Source organism: Drosophila tropicalis, unplaced genomic scaffold, assembly GCF_018151085.1.
Source record: "Drosophila tropicalis isolate 14030-0801.00 unplaced genomic scaffold, ASM1815108v1 contig_859, whole genome shotgun sequence".
Classification (NCBI taxonomy): Eukaryota; Metazoa; Arthropoda; class Insecta; order Diptera; family Drosophilidae; genus Drosophila; species Drosophila tropicalis.
The window spans coordinates 4,109,189-4,125,161 of NW_027173353.1; the positions used below are offsets into that span (position 1 = coordinate 4,109,189).

Here is a 15,973-nt window from a genome sequence, read left to right on the forward strand (position 1 = left end):
TACAAATAATTGATAACACATGCCTACATTTTTAAGGTCATAAGAAAGCGTTTTAAGTTCAATGGGGTTCCTATAGTAATCGGGGCGTATAAATTAGGAGCAATTTATAAAATATCGTAGGTGTACTTCTCTGACATAGTGAATCTCGAAATCACCGAACCCCGAACTTCTCAAATTGAACCACCAAAAATCATGTCGGCCAGTGTAATTTTGCCTTCAATTCAGCGCAAATTTTTGTTTTCAAATATATATTTTAAAAATTTTGTTAATAAATATTAAGAATCAATCGAAATTACAAAATATTTAAGTATAGTTAAAATCTGAGCAAATTTTGTGCTTTAATTTGAAATCCCTATAATTTTTCTATGGGCTTAGGACTCTAAAGTGACAGGGAATTCATTAACAAACTACTTTTAAATATTTGTCGATTAACAGGCTTGAAATCATTATGTCCTTTGAAGATTCTCACATTTTGATTGAGCTGAATTCTGAAACATCTTATAATATTTAGCTATGCAACTTTGGTTCGAATTACAATGTAATCAATATAATTTAAAAAAAGCATGGAAATGAAAATCCGCTTAGGTTTAATTGTAATTGATCTTAATAGTATTAGTAGAATCAAAAGGATAGCCAAATTAATTCACTACCCAATACAATTTTGCCCGAAATGTGTTGTAACAAGAAATAAGCCTTACGGAACATTTTGGCGAGCCGATGCCCACCGGTATGGACTGGTATTAGTGTGGGTTCCATACAAAAAAACAAAAAAAAAACAAAAAAAAGCTATACAAAAAAAGCTTACACTGCATACAGCGAAGCTTATTATGTCCAAATCCCTTCAGTGCAATTGCAACTTTATACGAATGCGGACGCTATGTGGTCACGAAATAATAGCAATAAGCGCCAAGTTGCCACCCTGGATACCGATCCCGAAAAAGTTGTATGCCAGGTGGAAGAGCTAAGCAACTGGCTGGATGCCAATCCCCACATCAACGGATGCAAGACATATGAGAATTTACATTTATTTCTCCGTACCTCAAAGTATGACGTAGATCGGGCTAAAAAGAAACTACGAACTTTCTATCAGATGAGGGCAGAGCGTACTGAATGGTTTGATGATCGGGATCCAAAATTGCCAGAAATACAAGAACTTTTAGATTTGGGAGTCTTTCTGCCCATTGGCAATGATGTGGAACAAAGAATGGTTGTGGTCATAAGAACAGCGGCTCACGATCCCAAAAGACACACACAAAACAATGTCTTCAAGGTGAGCTATAAAAAACATTAACTGACTGATTCTAATGGATATTCATTCTTCTCATGTAGACCAGTAAAATGATATTGGATTTGCTTCTCAAAATGGAACCAGACAGTTGCTCGAGGGGAATAGTTGCAATTCTGGATATGCAGGGGGGTTCAATTAGGTCATGCTTTGCAGCTTAATCCCAAGCTCATTAAACGTTCGGTGGAAAGTTGGACAGCATATCCTTGTCAGCCAAAACTTTTGGAGTTCACCAATGCTCCACGACACGTTAATTTTTTTTAAACACTTTTCGGTGGGTTATTTGTTGTTATCGAGTGTTAATAGTACTTATTTTAACCATTATTATCTTTTAGAGTATTCATGACACCCAAAATACGTTCGCGACTTGTAGTACGACGTGAAGGTACCACCGTGCAGTGTGATCAATTGCCACCCGAATTGGGTGGCCAGGGATTAAGCTACAAAGATTTGGCGGTCAAATGGAAACAATTAATCGAGGAGAACGCCGACTTTTATGTGGAGCAAAGCAAATACAAAAGCATTCTCAAGTGATTTAGAGCGTATGGACAATGAGCGATAAGGCAACGATTAGTGAAATATGATTAAGAGCTTATTTTCAATGCGCATATGTATATCTATTGTTTTATATGTACATAGTAACTATGTGACACACATCGTCATTTGATTGTATTAGGGTTAACTTTATGTATTTTTTTTTTACATGTGTGTGTAGCAATTTTTACAATATGAATTGAAAACCGCTTAAACTTTAAACGGTTTAAACAAATTCGAAATGATCTTTTAATTCACTTCTAGTGATGTGCCAAAATACATATGTAAGTGAAACTATTAGAACAAATTTCAATCTGTTCTTTAAAGTAAATCTTTTCCAGTCCTGTTGATAAAGGTAAATTAAGAATCTGAGCTGGACAAGAAACAAAACGTTATTTTGTATAACCTTTGGCCAATGGATTATGAGCATTGTATGTATAAATAATTACAATTCTTTAAACACCCTTTACTGAAAGTATTGTGGATCTAAAAATTCAATTCAATTTCAAAAGATATACATACATTTGTTATGTTGATTATAATCTCTGTTTATTAGTATAAAACGTATCAAAAATGTGTTTGTTTTGTCAAGTCTACAATTATTATCATTTATTGGGGTTGTGTCGAACGATCGTCGGCGCCGACCCGAGTTCTTTATTCGGCGTGGCATTTGCCTTTTTGTTTATTATTATAAAAATACTTCAATCCATTCATCGACACTGCGGCCGCATTGCGGTAGTTTAATAGTTACAATAAATACACTTACACACACAAATATATATTTATAGGAATATATAAATATACATACATACATATAAAGAGCAAATAAATCGAAGAGATAGAATGACATTGTGGATAAGGATAGGATTTGAGGATTTCTGGAAGCGGTAATTGCAGTTAGTAAGGAAATACGTGCCGTGTGCTGTTTTACTCTTTTTTTTTTCATATACATATCTATATATAAATATGATATACATTACTTACAATAACGTGTCACATATAAAAATATATAGTAGTTGCTTATCCTCCTTATCATCATCATCATCATTATAATATATCATCTTCAGAATTAGCATAATTTTTGTGGGACCGCATCCAGCACTGAACGAAACTTAAAAGCTAAAGAAACGGGGGAAAAGCAAAGGCGATAACTACATAACTAAAGCATAATCAGAGCATGTGCCTTCCCAATCCATCACAAGTCTAGTTGCGGGCCAACACCAGCTCCTTCTCTCTCTCTCCCTGTTCTCATCCGCCATTATCAACCATCTGAAGCAATAGTGACTCCTATATTTGCCTCTCATCCTTTGCCGTCAGCTTATCGATGAGCTCCTGCAGGGGGCCAACTCGCGCCGTTCAATCAAATTGAACTCTTGCACAAAGAATATAAAATGCTTAAATGATGTATTCAAATGAGCCTCCTCGCCCAGTCTGACCACTTCCGAGAAATGCTGATGATAGATATGGGCGTAGACGCGAAACAGACGCTTCAATATGGTTTTGGCGAAGGCAAGAAAATTCTTTGGAAATGGTACGCCAATTTTTGATGGAAACAATGCCTCATCGTCCAATTGGTCCTGCACCCAGGTCATCAGATAATCAATATATTTGGGGGCACTACATTTGATGGGCTTCTTCACTGTCTGACCATCTGCCCAATGATATTCATACTTCGGTCCAGCCGACATAATTGCACAGCTATCTTCTGTACAAAACTCTGTGATTGTTCCGTATAGCATATTGATTTGATTAAAAAAGTCGACAGCTAGAACAAACAAAGAAAACCAAGTGACAGAGCGGGGAGCAGTATTGATCGGTAACTTATACTTACTGTTAACGGCCACCCACTCATTGAGATCCTCACCATCGGGCAAGGCAACAGCATTGCGTAGATTTCCAGAACCTAATGTGGCAGCTGCATGTTTCATGAGATCATATTGATGTGTGCCCTCGGGTATATTCTTCTTTGGCTTAAAAGTTTTGCTAGAACGTGAGCCACTGAACACAAGGAAAAAAGGGGTAAACAAATGGGGAACGGTAAGTCATTTTATCGAGCCACCCCCACTTGAAAGGGCTCTTTGTTTGGCTCTTAGAATTGGCTGAATCTGACCCCCATACTTACAACAAAAATTCCATTGCCATGCAGTTTCTACTTCTCCTCTCTCTCTATCACTCTCTGCTCTCTCTCTCACCAGTCGCTGTGTTTTGCCTTTCACTTTGTGGGCAAATTAAATAAAAAAAGGATGTTTCGAAATCTCTTTAGACACACCTTATCGATGCAAAGTGTTTAATTCAGTCCACCTGTCACCAATCGTGGCGTGGGAAGTGCTGTAATTGTCTGTTTTTGTGGGCAAAGCAAACATATAAAAAGATGTCAAAAAAAACTGAATTTCTTTTATTTTCCATGCAGTGTGACCAGATTTCGAAAAAACAGAAATGACAACAAATAATTTATAATTGTAATTTTGCTTAGAGGCGATCTCAAATTTGTGTTTCCAAATGCTACAGACCATCCACTTGAAGTAATTCCAAACACATTTGCTTATATATACATTAATTATATATTTAACCAAGAGACATCCTATTACAAAATGTTTAATCGTTTACTATTTTTTTCCCTCAAAATTTAGTATTTTCTGGTATTTTGGGACAACTTTAAATTGATTGCGGGCTTAAAGCTTTAATACATTTGGTCGTTACATATTAAACATAATGTTTTACTATTAAAAATTAAGTTTGATTCGATCTATCATTTATGTACAGTGGTAGCGTTATCTTATCCCATCAATGGTCCCCAATGGTTGTGGGTTCCTCGGATTCCACAATATCCTTGCGAAGTTGCTCTGGCGTGAGTCCATTCTGTAGCATAAACTTGGCAAATTCATCTTGTGTTAATCGTTTATAACAAGTCACAATGTTGTCTAGAATACGGGAATCAGCCTCCGGATCTGAAGACAACTGATCGACTACTTTATACATAGCATTAACAAGTTTGAAGGATGCTTTTCGATTCTTATGAAGATGCTCTAAAGTAATTTCGTGCTCCAGTATACGACTTAAGATATAGGCCGTAATTAGTTGAGTTAGTTTCGATCCCAGAGAAAGGTAATCGGCAATGATGGACAATATATTTGCCGATTCCAGAAGGAAGGATATCACCTCTTTTGAAGGCGTCTTTACTAAACCACCTTTGTACAAATTTAGTTATTAAAAATCAATTTTTTTTACGTCCAATCGAAGGCTTACCAATAACACCTAGCACAGCTAATTTTACATGTGTGACGGGCTCCGTTTCCACCTTCACATCGAGAATGGGTAACAGAAAACTTATAATACCGGAGCTCAAAAACGGAATTTGCGTCTCCGGATGACCACCTATAGACTGGATCAAGCTAATAGCCCAGCACAGGCGATTTGAATCGTTCCAGGTTAAGCTGCCGGACATTACAGCTGCATACGAATTGGTTATCTCCTGCAAGAGTGCAGCAACTGTCCCAAATGAATGCCACAAAATAATTCCCATTTCAAAATTTAAACTCGAGCGCAGGGCCAATTCGCGTAGGGCATCGTAACGTAAATCAGTACAGCAGAGATTTTTAATCCAAGAGCAAATTTGTTTTTTGTCTTCACTATCTTCTGTAGTAGTGGGCATTTTGTCTCTTTTTTATGTTTTCGATTTTATTGTTATTTAATGTTTTGTGATTATATTTAATACAAATTTTCGTTTTTTTCGAATGATTGTGCTTATCGATTTCTGAAAATGTCACTTAAAACACAACAAAGCTATCGATAGTCTCCCTGAAATGTTAGAACTAGTTCAGATAGATAGTCATTTCAATAGTGAGCACGTGGAAAAACAACTACAATTGGTTGGAAGATTATTAGTGAAAAATAAATAAATTCCTCCAATTATTGGCATATTTAAGCCTTAAATATGGTAACTATACATGTTTGAATAAATCTTTGTGTTATATATAAAAGAAAAACCGCTTCTGCGGCTTTCATGTCCTAACCTAAGCCCAAGCGTCTCAGCTTGATGTCTTAGCCAAAAACCATGTGGACGTCCACATATTAAATGTATGAGTTTTTTTTTTTTTTTTGTTTTAGTCGAGTCTATATGTTCTGTATGAACATGCTGCTGGGTTTTCACTCTTCTCCGTTAAGGAGTTCGAGGAGGTGTCAATGTTCCTGCCCCAGGTGGAGTCTTCTGTGACCGATATCGCTAAATTCAATTCGATTGTGAAGTTGGCTGGCTTCTCGCCCTTCAAAACGGCCATTGCAGCCTTGGAGAACATCAATGCCATTTCCGAGGGCATTGTACCACAGGACTTGTTACATTTCCTTGATGATTTCTTTTCCAAATTGAAGAAGAAGAAGTGCACGCTGGGCATAGCGGACGCCAAGTTGGGAGCTGCCATTACTGAATCGATTGGCGTCCAGTGTAGCCACTTTGGAGTAGTACCAGAAATTTTGCGTGGAGTGCGCTTCCATTTCGCCAAATTGGTGAAGGGTAAGTTTAATATAGAAAGCAATAGTAATTCCATAGTCTCATTCTTTGCTGCATTTTTTTTTGTAGGATTTACAGATAAGTCTGCTGGCGTAGCTCAGCTGGGTTTGGGACACAGTTATTCCCGTGCCAAGGTTAAGTTTAATGTGAATCGTTCCGATAACATGATTATTCAATCGATTGCACTGTTGGATCAGTTGGACAAAGATGTGAATACGTTCTCAATGCGTATACGCGAATGGTATTCGTATCACTTCCCAGAATTGGTCAAAATTGTTCCTGACAACTACATGTTCGCCAAGGCCGCTAAGTTTATCAAGGATCGCAAAAACCTTACACAAGATAGTTTGGATGAACTAGAAAAAATTGTCATGGATTCGGCCAAGGCTCAGGCTATTATTGATGCTGGAAAAATGTCTATGGGTATGGACATTTCAATTGTCGATTTAATGAACATTGAATTGTTCGCGGAACGAGTGGTTAAACTATCAGAATATCGGAAAAAGTTGTCTACCTACCTGCACAACAAAATGAATCTGGTGGCGCCGAATTTGCAATCGTTGATTGGAGATCAGGTTGGAGCTCGTCTCATATCACATGCCGGCAGTTTGACCAATTTGGCTAAATATCCAGCGTCTACAGTACAAATTCTGGGAGCGGAGAAAGCACTCTTCCGGGCACTTAAGACACGCTCTAATACGCCCAAATACGGATTGATCTATCATTCCTCTTTCATTGGTCGTGCCGGATTAAAAAATAAGGGACGTATTTCACGATTCCTAGCCAACAAGTGTTCGATTGCCTCCCGTATTGATTGTTTCCTGGAACAGCCAACAAGTGTGTTTGGTGAGACCCTGAAGCAACAGGTGGAAGATCGTCTAAAGTTCTACGAGTCAGGTGATGTACCACGCAAGAATATTGAGGTAATGAAGGAGGCTATTGAAGCCGCTGGACAGGAAATAGCATCTGCACCAGCAGATGCTACACCTCAATCTGAGAAAAAGAAGAACAAGAAAAAGAAGCGTCAAGCTGGTGAAGATGAAACGGAAACGAATGGTACAAGCAATGGAAACGGCAATGCCCTCGAGGCTGAAGCCGAAGCTGAGAATGGTGATGGTGAGCCCAAAAAGAAGAAGAAAAAGAAGAACAAAAACAAACAGGCTGTGGAGGCGTAATCACCTGTCCGCCAGTTTACTTCTTCTTTATGCCACAATATTCAGGCTTAGTTTTAGGTTTCAAAAAGCTATCGTTTTACTTTATGATAATATTCTTGTACTTTCTTTAAATTTCACAAAACCCTTTTTAATATCAATAAAATACTTTATTGACGGTATTCCACCAAAGTTAATTTTGCTTTTAATCCAATCTTAAGTGTAAGAAAAATGTCTTAATTTTTGCTTTCATTCTTTATTTTCACTTTTTTTTTACATACAATTTTTTATTTTATTTAATATTTTATATATATACATCATACAACATCGTAACTTTAATTATTGCTATATCTCTTGTTTTTCGTTTTTGATTTTATTACGATTTTGAAATATTCATTGTTTCTTTTTTGTTTTGTTTTAACAATTTCATTCAATGGATCAGCCTCCGTCCTGCGTCCAAATTGTGTTGTGCTAAGATTAATTTTCACTTTAGTACAACCATAAATTATTGTTTATTGCATTTTATGACAACAATCAAGAATCCGAGTGGACATACTTTTATATATGTAGGACGGATGTGGAATTCGTGTGGTTTTTGTTGATCTTGAATTTGGTTTGTAGGATGTAAGGTGTAAGGTGGTACAGATAAATAAAAACACTTTAAGCATAGATATTAGTAATACAGTTTAGGGTTTGGAAAAGGGACAGAAGAGTAAAATGCTTCTCTCTTGTTAACAATAGAATTAGCAACAAATTTGCAAACTTTTTACATCGAAACGGATAATATGCGTGGGGTCAATTAAATTGTGTTGGTTTTTTAGGGGTTTTTGCTTCAGTTTTTACGTAGTTTAATAATTAAGCTAAACAATATCATTGGAACAAATCAAATGCCGACGAGTTGTTGTTATTGTTGCTGCTAGCGTGATGTGGTTGCTGTTGCTGCTGCTGGAACGCACCAAAGTTGGCAAATGCTGCTGCTGGTTGAGTTTGTGGAATGTTTTGTTGTTGCTGTGCACTAAACAGATTGGGACTAGTCAGAGGCGATAGGCCAGCAAATGCTCCTCCTCCCATTCCCATTCCAGTTTGCACATTTAATGGATTTTGCGTATTGGCAGGACTCTGAGTCTTAAGGGCATTCATCGATGGTGCCGGATTATTGGATTTACCCGTTTTACTGATCAATAGATTGTCCAAATCGATATTTAGATTGCCTGCCTTTAGATTACCCGACCAGGTGGCACCCACATTGGTGGATTGCTGTTGTGCATTGTTAGCCGCCGGCGCAGCTCCATTTGTGTTATTGTTATTGTTAGATAGAGCTATGGGCTGGAGCAGATTATCGCCAGTAACCGCAGCAATTGGTGGCAACATATTGTCTGCAAAAGAAAGCAAAAACCGAGATTAGAGATTACTTTTTCCATTTTAAACTATACGTTTTTTCGTTTAAAGAAAAAAAAAGCTCAAAATATATATTGTGTTTGTGTGTGTAGGTGTGCGGGAATTTAGTGAATAGCTAAAATAGTGTGAGTGGAAAAGCATGGATAAACTAAAGGTCGGCAACTCAATTAGTTAAGTGCAAAATAACATTATTTCTATTGGCTTTTGCTCTACTTTTGTTGTTGTTGCTGTTGTTGGAATTTGTTGTTGTTTGGTTTACCTAGTGCGTCCGCGGCTGAGCTGGCGGCACAATGCCTGGTATATTAAAAAATGCTTTTCAATTTCATTAATTTTGTATAAATAAATTGTTATGTATATCCAATAGCGCGTTAGAAAAGGAAAAAATATAGTAAATAAAAGAAAAAATTTATTTATAATACATATGTATTTGTTGAAATGAGTTATAACTATAAATAATATGCATTTGAAAAATGTTTTTATATTATTTGTTGTATTTCTTTTTTTTTTTTTTTTTTTTGTTTTTTATTGAAATCCACACTTAAATGCGAATACAAAAAGTCAGCTTGTAATGATCTAAAATGTTTCCAGATTGTTGGCATTTATAATTATCAAGAGATTTCAAGGGGAATGCGGCATAAGTGATAAAGGATTGTTTAAATATGTCGTTTAATTTAAATTCTCCAATTTAAATTCTTTTACTGGAAAGATATCCAAACCGAAAACTTTAAGTGCTTAAACTCTAAATTATATTCTATTTAACATTAACACTTTGTTCTGTTGTGTATGTGGTTTAAATATATATACAATACTTTATGTAGTTTACTTATTTTAATGCCAAAACCAAATGGCACATGGTGCTGGCCTTAGAGACTAAGAGTGAAAAGAGTTTATTGGGACTGCTCCGTAACGGAAACACTAAATAGCTTATAGCATGTGTCCAGTATCTGCTGGGCAAGATCACGACATTCGTCCGACGATTCTCCACCAATTAATGGTGAACGCACTAAATCCTCTAGCCATCTTTGAAGCTCATTGAGAGATTCGGCAAAATTCTGGGCAAGCACTTGTGGCGGCATATTAACCAGCGATATGCCAATTAATTGTAAAGTTGCTGACCTCACTCGAGGCTCGGCATTGAAACGCACAAAGGCGCAAAGATCAAAGATTTCACGGATCATCACAGGCAATAGTGGACAATTCTGAGAGCACATGACCAGAATGGACAGGGTTTGCAATAGATTCACCAGCATCATGGTATCAATATCATGGGCAATGTCCTCATAGCTTACATAGAGCATTTGACGAGTACGTTGACCCCGTACAAGACTAAAGAAAAATGTTCCAGCCACCGCATGAAAGGGATTAGCCTTGGCAATAACTTCTGGACTTTTTGCAGTGCTAAAATAACGTTTGGTCTTCAAGCGCAGACGTTCTTTTATAATGCGTTGAGCGGCCACTAGGCGGGCATGTGCATCATCTGCGTCTGATTGCAGATAAAATTTACGAGGTTGCTTAGCAGCCGGAGGAACAATATCCAAGGCTTCATTGCTGGTGTCGTTGGATCGTTCTGCATCGATGCCGGCTAACTCTTTGGCGACTGCACCCAAAACTTGTAGAATTAAGATACGAACATTGGCGCCATAGCGAGAATTCTCCGTGTGAAACTCTCGGCACAAGTATTCAGCACATGGACCAGGATGCGCCACACAAATGGCCACACAACACTGGAACTGGGTACGTTCGAAATTTTCGAAATAGAATTGCATTTCCAATGTGATAAATAGCTGCAACAATTCAAGTCCTAGTTTCGCATCTTGTTTAATCAGTTGGCCACGTATTAACTGCTCGGCCGTACTCATAGCTCCTTCAAAAATCTGATAATTCTCGACCTTGGAGCGTAAAAGATGCAGCAAGTCCATTAAAAATTTTGGACGTTGCTCTAGAGTTGTGGAAATATCGTTAGACATGTCGTAGGGTTTCAAATCATCTTCATCTACATCTCCAATATCATTGGAAAGTGGCTCATCATCATCATCTGAATCTAGTTGCATTTTTAGATTGTCTTTTTTGGCTGGCGTCTCTAATATTTTTTGTGGTTTCTGGTCATCATTTGAATTGCCCATAAAGTCTTGTAAAAGCAATACCAATCGCTCTGGCCTGGAGCTGGGCTTCTCATCTAGTTGATCTTTAGTAGCTGGTTTAAATTGGCCCAACTCATCGAGTTGCTCAAAGATAGTCCATTCAGATTTCCGCTCCATGGCTTGGTAATCAAATCTTAGGCAATCCTCCTCCTTAGTATCGGATGCTTCCATAAATTTGAAAAGTAATTCAACAGTTTTCATGCCAATATGTCGCTGCACTGCATCCGGTGATTGCAAGTGATGACTTAGGCCATTATGCAACTGGCGCTTGCTGTCCACGTCCATTTGTAGTCCTTGCGAGACACATTTCCCCGAAAGTATGATCAGTTTTGACATCGATAAATGCTCCTGAGAGCTTAGTTTTTGCAACGAAATACGTTTTGACCAGATGCCCAAGAGCTGTTTGAAGAGCAAATGAATCTGGGCAGGACTTGCCACATGAATAAAGTTGATCAAGCCAATTAAAGCTTCATTATTGGTTATTGCTCTCTGCAATGGCAACTTCTGATGCAAACAATGCTTCCAGTGCGGAGTATCTAAAGCGGATTCACCCAGAAGCACAAAGAGATTCAGGTGACAGTTGAGAGCTGATTGGGCAATCTTTAAGCAGGCAGCTGGTTCCAGATCTTTCAGAACAGATTGAATAACTTGGCGCGCATGCGGCCACAAGGCATAGTTTTCCAGTATTTGCACAAATTTCTCAGTGGTCGGTCCATCATGAAAAGAAATCAACAGACGCGAGAGGAACCAGGAGTAAGGTTCCAAATTAAAGAAGCTCTCGATGTCCTCACATTGCAATACGAAATGTAAAGATTTGAGCCACTGGCCTAGTATTAGATGACCATACGAGCGCGGAGAATATATCTCTGGCATTCGTCGTCCTAGAGAATTGCCGACTAGACTAGGTAATCCTATCAGCAACTGGAGGAACTGCTTCACTTTGGCATCATGTTCCTCCACCAACTTTTCAGGCATAATTTTCATTGTGCGGCCAAAACGCTGCATTAAAGCACCACGCTGACGCGAGATATGAAGCATACTAAGGGCCAGCAATCGCTCATCCTTTAAGAGAGCTGCCAACATGGAACTGGTGCTATTCGCCGCATAAGGCAATCCCTGCTGAAGCAACTCAAATGTCACTTCTATGAAAGCGAAACTCTGATCCATTTTAAATACATTCAATACATCTAAATCCTGGGTGGTAGTTGGCCAACTATCGTTGAATAATCTCATCAGTTGCTTTAAAAGTCGCGAATACTCAGCAGTAGCCAACGAAGACCAGTCATAGATCTGGCTGTCAAGACCCACCAGTTGCTCTGGTGTAACATAACCAGGCAGGGAGTTTGATTCGCTTAGCCTCTGCAGTATGCCTGCCACATAGGATGCATCTGATGAGCTCTGCACATGCTGTAAGTTATTAAGTTCTCTGGTGGCTTTGTTTAGCGCTAGAATGACGGCCTCTGGCGGCGGACATAGAGCTGTAGCTGTGGTGGTTAACGTTGGTGATGATGATGGTGATGTCAACTGCATTTCAACAGCTGCGAGAGAGAGAACAAGAAGAGAAGACGAGTGCATCCGATTGGCATACAGTTATCGTGTGTGTGTTGGTTGGTTGTGTTTGTGTGTGTTTGTTTTTCTTTTTTTATCCAAGGAGCAAGAGCTAGAGATGGCTTTCTCTAGTCGAGATACCATGGAACACGACGTCATGCAAAAATATCTCCAAAGTGATCTCTAATCTTATCCTAACGACTATACTATAACTATTTGTCTATATATTTGTCAATCTTCAACTTACCCATCGGCATGCTTTGGTGTATGGACAGATCGCCAAGTCCGGCCAATAGATCTGTGGCCGTTGTGGCCGATTGTGGTCCAGCTGAATTGAACAAATCAAATGAATCATTCGCCGGCGTCGCAGTAGCCAATAAATTTCCATCGAGCGCCGATGACAAAGCCGCCGTCGTCGTCGTTGTGGTGGCTGATGAGCCATGGAATGCAGCAAAGTCAGCAAACTCATCATTGCTAGTTGAGAGTATGCCCGTTGAAGGCAATTCTGGTGTTGGTGGTGCTGGAAGTGATGAACTTCCCCCACCACCAAATGCGGTAGCAAAATCACCAAATTCTTGGCCACCAGCATCACTTGCTCGTGGATTGAAGTCATCATCGTCATCGACAATATTCGCCCCTTGACTCAGTGGTTGTGATTGTGATGGTGGAGGAGTGCATGTCTTAAAGAGATCATCCAGCAGATCGTTATTATTATTGCTTGACGTATTGCTAGGCGTGTCCCGGTGCGTGGGTGAATGTATTCCAGCGGCGCTGTCTGCCGGTGCCTTGCCGAAATTGGCAGCTGCACCCAAATCAATTTTCTTTTGCGATGGCTTGGCAGATGCAGTGGTCTGTTTGGTTACCGGTGAACTGACTGTCTTGGGACGTATATTCATATTCAAATTTGGCGGTTTGCTGCTTTCAGTGGCGACTTCTGCGGGACTAGCCCTATCATTGTAGCGATAGTTCCTTCTGCAAAACGAAACAACCCAGTTAAGAAACAAAAGTAAATAACGCAAAGTATATGTTTACCTAGGACTAGGTGAATCACTGTCTGAGCCTTCACGCTCTCCATCATAGTGCGTATCTTCATCCTCATAACGATCTGCGGCGCTTTTATCCGAATCTGCTTATAGAAAACATAAGGACTTAATAATCAGAATACAATTCAATTAATTTGAATACTTACACCAATTATCGCCACGGTTTGAGCTACGCCAATCTCCATCATTGTAGCCACCACCGCTGCCACCGCCTCCGCCACCGCCACCACCACTGTAGCCACTGTAGCCTCCACTTCGCATGCCCATAGCATCACTGCTCATTCCAATATACTTGTCCTTATTTTTCTTGGCCTTCTTGCGTTCCTCCCGCAAGCGATCGTCATCTTGTATAAAGTCTATAAGCTCTCTAACCTTATGTCTAACATTAATTCCCTGATCCTTGCCACCTTCGTCTGTAAACGTGTAATTCTCAAGTGAACGCAAATCGTAAATGTGCTCCCGGGATGAGGTAACCACTCGTTCTGATCCGTTTCGCACCAAATAGTTTAGCAAAAGTAAACTCTGTAAGTCCAGGAGAAAGCATTTAGTTAATTCGATTGCATTAATGTCAGAAACTTACTTTATAGGTTCGCCGCCAATTGGTTTTATTGTCCTGAAGCATGCGTTTCCATAGCATTGACATGACCTCAGGAAACGTCTCGTACGAGAAGGTTGAATGGGCCAACTCTTGCATTAGTGGTCCAGTTGGGCCCCAAGGATCATCATTGGTGGCTTCGCGTACCTTTCCTTCCGTTTCTGTGTAGTTCATTACGACATTGGTGCTGTACGAAATAAAATTTGGGTATTAATTTAGATTTAAAATGGATGTAATTCCTCAGTCGAAATAATAATTTGATCCATTAAAGGAAAGGAATCTTTTGAAGGGCATCTTTTAAAAGCAACGAACTCAACTGATAATTCTCATTCTATTTTTAATGCGTTATCAATTGTCTTCTTAACAGGTAAGTTGATTGCCCACCTGAAAATCACTTCCTCTTCTGGGAATTCACTGACTTAAATCAATGAAATCGGAAGACTAAGATAAATATACTTTTCATGATTTTAATACCTTGTTCACACATTGATGGACATGCAAACGTGAGTATTGAGTTAATTGTCACACAACTGGGACAGAGAATAGTAAATCTTATCAGTTTGTAGATAAGAAATAAACTGAGTTCTATCTTAGATAGAAAACGAGGGGGAAAAGCAGTTTCTCTAGCGTGAAATGAACGATTAACTAATTGCAAAATGCAAGTACAATAGAATATCTAAAATGGACTCATAATTGGCAAATTTAAAGGTATAAAATAAAAGAGGGGAAACATTTGAGCCATTTTAACTTTAGTGAGGAGGGAAACGTAAATAATTAATAAAGAAATAAAAATGATAATCAACATTTCACTGGAACTGAAGACAAAAATATGTGTGAGCACAGCTGGAAATATATATCTATATATGTACATACATATCTATCTTTTTATTTAGGGTAAAGGAAAAATAAAAAAAGAATTCTTGGTTTTGATAAAGCTTCACACATACATATGTACATACATATATAATTACGATCGGAAGCAAACATTTGTATGTCGGTATGTAAGCTTAAGTATTTAAGCTTGAACTCGGAATTCCGGTAAACAACCTTGAAAAGCTAGAAATAAAAGCTGCCACTAACCATCAAGCCAGCCTAAAGTTAATCACTCTTTTCCAAAAATAAGCAGTATAACCCAAACCAAAAAAAAGAAAACCAAACTACATATTTCACTTTCATGCACGAATTTCATATAATAGCACCTGTGCATTAACAGGGCAGAGAACAGGTGAGGGGGTGATTGAGGCGTGGGAGTGCCCATGTCTCCCCACTCCTGCCCCACATGCTGCCACTTGCTAGTGGCTGTGTGTAAAAGAGATAGCTTTAACCATTGGGCGAGGGGGGCGTGGAACATTGTAGACACAATTTTATATACAGATTTAGTAAATCAGTGAACTCTTTTTCGCTTATTCGATCAACTTACACTTTGTCAGCCAATTCACGAACTTTCCACATGCTTATAAATTTATCAACCATTTTTAAAACTTAAATTGTTTTTTTCTATCCTTGAAATTTTTCACACCAATCGAATCGCTTTTCTTTCGTTGTTTTTGCAGTTTTCCTATAGTGTGTACTTGTATTTTGCATGGAATTGAGTCGCGAATAAAGCTAGTTACTCAGATTAAAGGAGCGCCTCTGCGCAAATAAAAAAATTTAAGAATTTAAAACAAAAAATAAAAGTTAATTTTGGTGAGCTGTCTCCTCTAGTGATGGACATTGACTACTAGTATATCGAAATATCGAATTCTGTAACAGCGCGCTGTTAATTGTAACG

The 15,973-nt window shown here is 38.6% G+C and overlaps 5 protein-coding genes across 6 annotated transcripts; 2 read left to right on the forward strand and 3 right to left on the reverse strand.

Moving 5' to 3' along the window:
- The first annotated feature begins 301 nt into the window (after positions 1-301).
- Positions 302-2,054, forward strand: pinta (prolonged depolarization afterpotential (PDA) is not apparent). Its single transcript, XM_068297450.1, is given in 3 exon segments — positions 302-1,270; positions 1,330-1,413; positions 1,415-2,054. Coding segments are annotated over 3 exon segments (882 nt in total). The 5' UTR covers positions 302-877; the 3' UTR covers positions 1,820-2,054.
- Positions 2,055-2,342: 288 nt separating this feature from the next.
- On the reverse strand, positions 2,343-4,243 carry mats (MOB kinase activator-like 1). The gene is made up of 3 exons (XM_068297451.1): positions 3,942-4,243; positions 3,651-3,817; positions 2,343-3,584 (listed from the first exon to the last, which is right to left on the reverse strand). The coding sequence occupies exons 1-3, from the start codon at positions 3,959-3,961 to the stop codon at positions 3,133-3,135; spliced, it is 639 nt and encodes a 212-aa protein (XP_068153552.1). The 5' UTR covers positions 3,962-4,243; the 3' UTR covers positions 2,343-3,132.
- A 360-nt stretch (positions 4,244-4,603) lies between these two features.
- Positions 4,604-5,264, reverse strand: LOC137582086 (CCR4-NOT transcription complex subunit 9-like). The gene is made up of 2 exons (XM_068296520.1): positions 5,066-5,264; positions 4,604-5,007 (listed from the first exon to the last, which is right to left on the reverse strand). The coding sequence occupies exons 1-2, from the start codon at positions 5,262-5,264 to the stop codon at positions 4,604-4,606; spliced, it is 603 nt and encodes a 200-aa protein (XP_068152621.1).
- A 348-nt stretch (positions 5,265-5,612) lies between these two features.
- On the forward strand, positions 5,613-7,669 carry Nop56 (Nop56 ribonucleoprotein). The gene is made up of 3 exons (XM_068295907.1): positions 5,613-5,756; positions 5,927-6,329; positions 6,396-7,669. Exons 1-3 carry the CDS (start codon positions 5,754-5,756, stop codon positions 7,499-7,501), a joined length of 1,512 nt encoding a protein of 503 aa, XP_068152008.1. The 5' UTR covers positions 5,613-5,753; the 3' UTR covers positions 7,502-7,669.
- Positions 7,670-7,717: 48 nt separating this feature from the next.
- lqfR (clathrin interactor lqfR) lies at positions 7,718-15,910 on the reverse strand. 2 transcript variants are annotated; one of them, XM_068295906.1, is made up of 6 exons: positions 15,623-15,910; positions 14,188-14,389; positions 13,754-14,129; positions 13,597-13,690; positions 12,812-13,536; positions 7,718-8,853 (listed from the first exon to the last, which is right to left on the reverse strand). In XM_068295906.1, exons 1-6 carry the CDS (start codon positions 15,673-15,675, stop codon positions 8,348-8,350), a joined length of 1,956 nt encoding a protein of 651 aa, XP_068152007.1. In that variant the 5' UTR covers positions 15,676-15,910; the 3' UTR covers positions 7,718-8,347. The 2 variants fall into 2 exon arrangements, with proteins under 2 accessions (XP_068152007.1, XP_068152006.1); XM_068295905.1 differs by lacking the exon at positions 7,718-8,853 and adding an exon at positions 9,376-12,554.
- Between the last annotated feature and the right edge of the window lie 63 nt (positions 15,911-15,973).

Excerpts from the sequence above, each read along its gene's own strand:
- mats (XM_068297451.1), bottom strand. The coding sequence starts at position 3,961 with ATGGCAATGGAATTTTTGTT. Across the intron at positions 3,818-3,941 it reads ATGGCAATGGAATTTTTGTT|TGGCTCACGTTCTAGCAAAA; the intron begins GTAAGTATGGGG and ends CCTTGTGTTCAG. Across the intron at positions 3,585-3,650 it reads TGAGTGGGTGGCCGTTAACA|CTGTCGACTTTTTTAATCAA; the intron begins GTAAGTATAAGT and ends TGTTTGTTCTAG.
- LOC137582086 (XM_068296520.1), bottom strand. The coding sequence starts at position 5,264 with ATGTCCGGCAGCTTAACCTGGAACGATTCAAATCGCCTGTGCTGGGCT. Across the intron at positions 5,008-5,065 it reads AGCTGTGCTAGGTGTTATTG|GTGGTTTAGTAAAGACGCCT; the intron begins GTAAGCCTTCGA and ends ATTTGTACAAAG.
- Nop56 (XM_068295907.1), top strand. Across the intron at positions 6,330-6,395 it reads TTTCGCCAAATTGGTGAAGG|GATTTACAGATAAGTCTGCT; the intron begins GTAAGTTTAATA and ends TTTTTTTTGTAG.
- lqfR (XM_068295905.1), bottom strand. The coding sequence starts at position 15,675 with ATGGTTGATAAATTTATAAGCATGTGGAAAGTTCGTGAATTGGCTGAC. Across the intron at positions 14,390-15,622 it reads CGTGAATTGGCTGACAAAGT|CACCAATGTCGTAATGAACT; the intron begins GTAAGTTGATCG and ends TATTTCGTACAG. Across the intron at positions 14,130-14,187 it reads ATTGGCGGCGAACCTATAAA|AGTTTACTTTTGCTAAACTA; the intron begins GTAAGTTTCTGA and ends CTGGACTTACAG.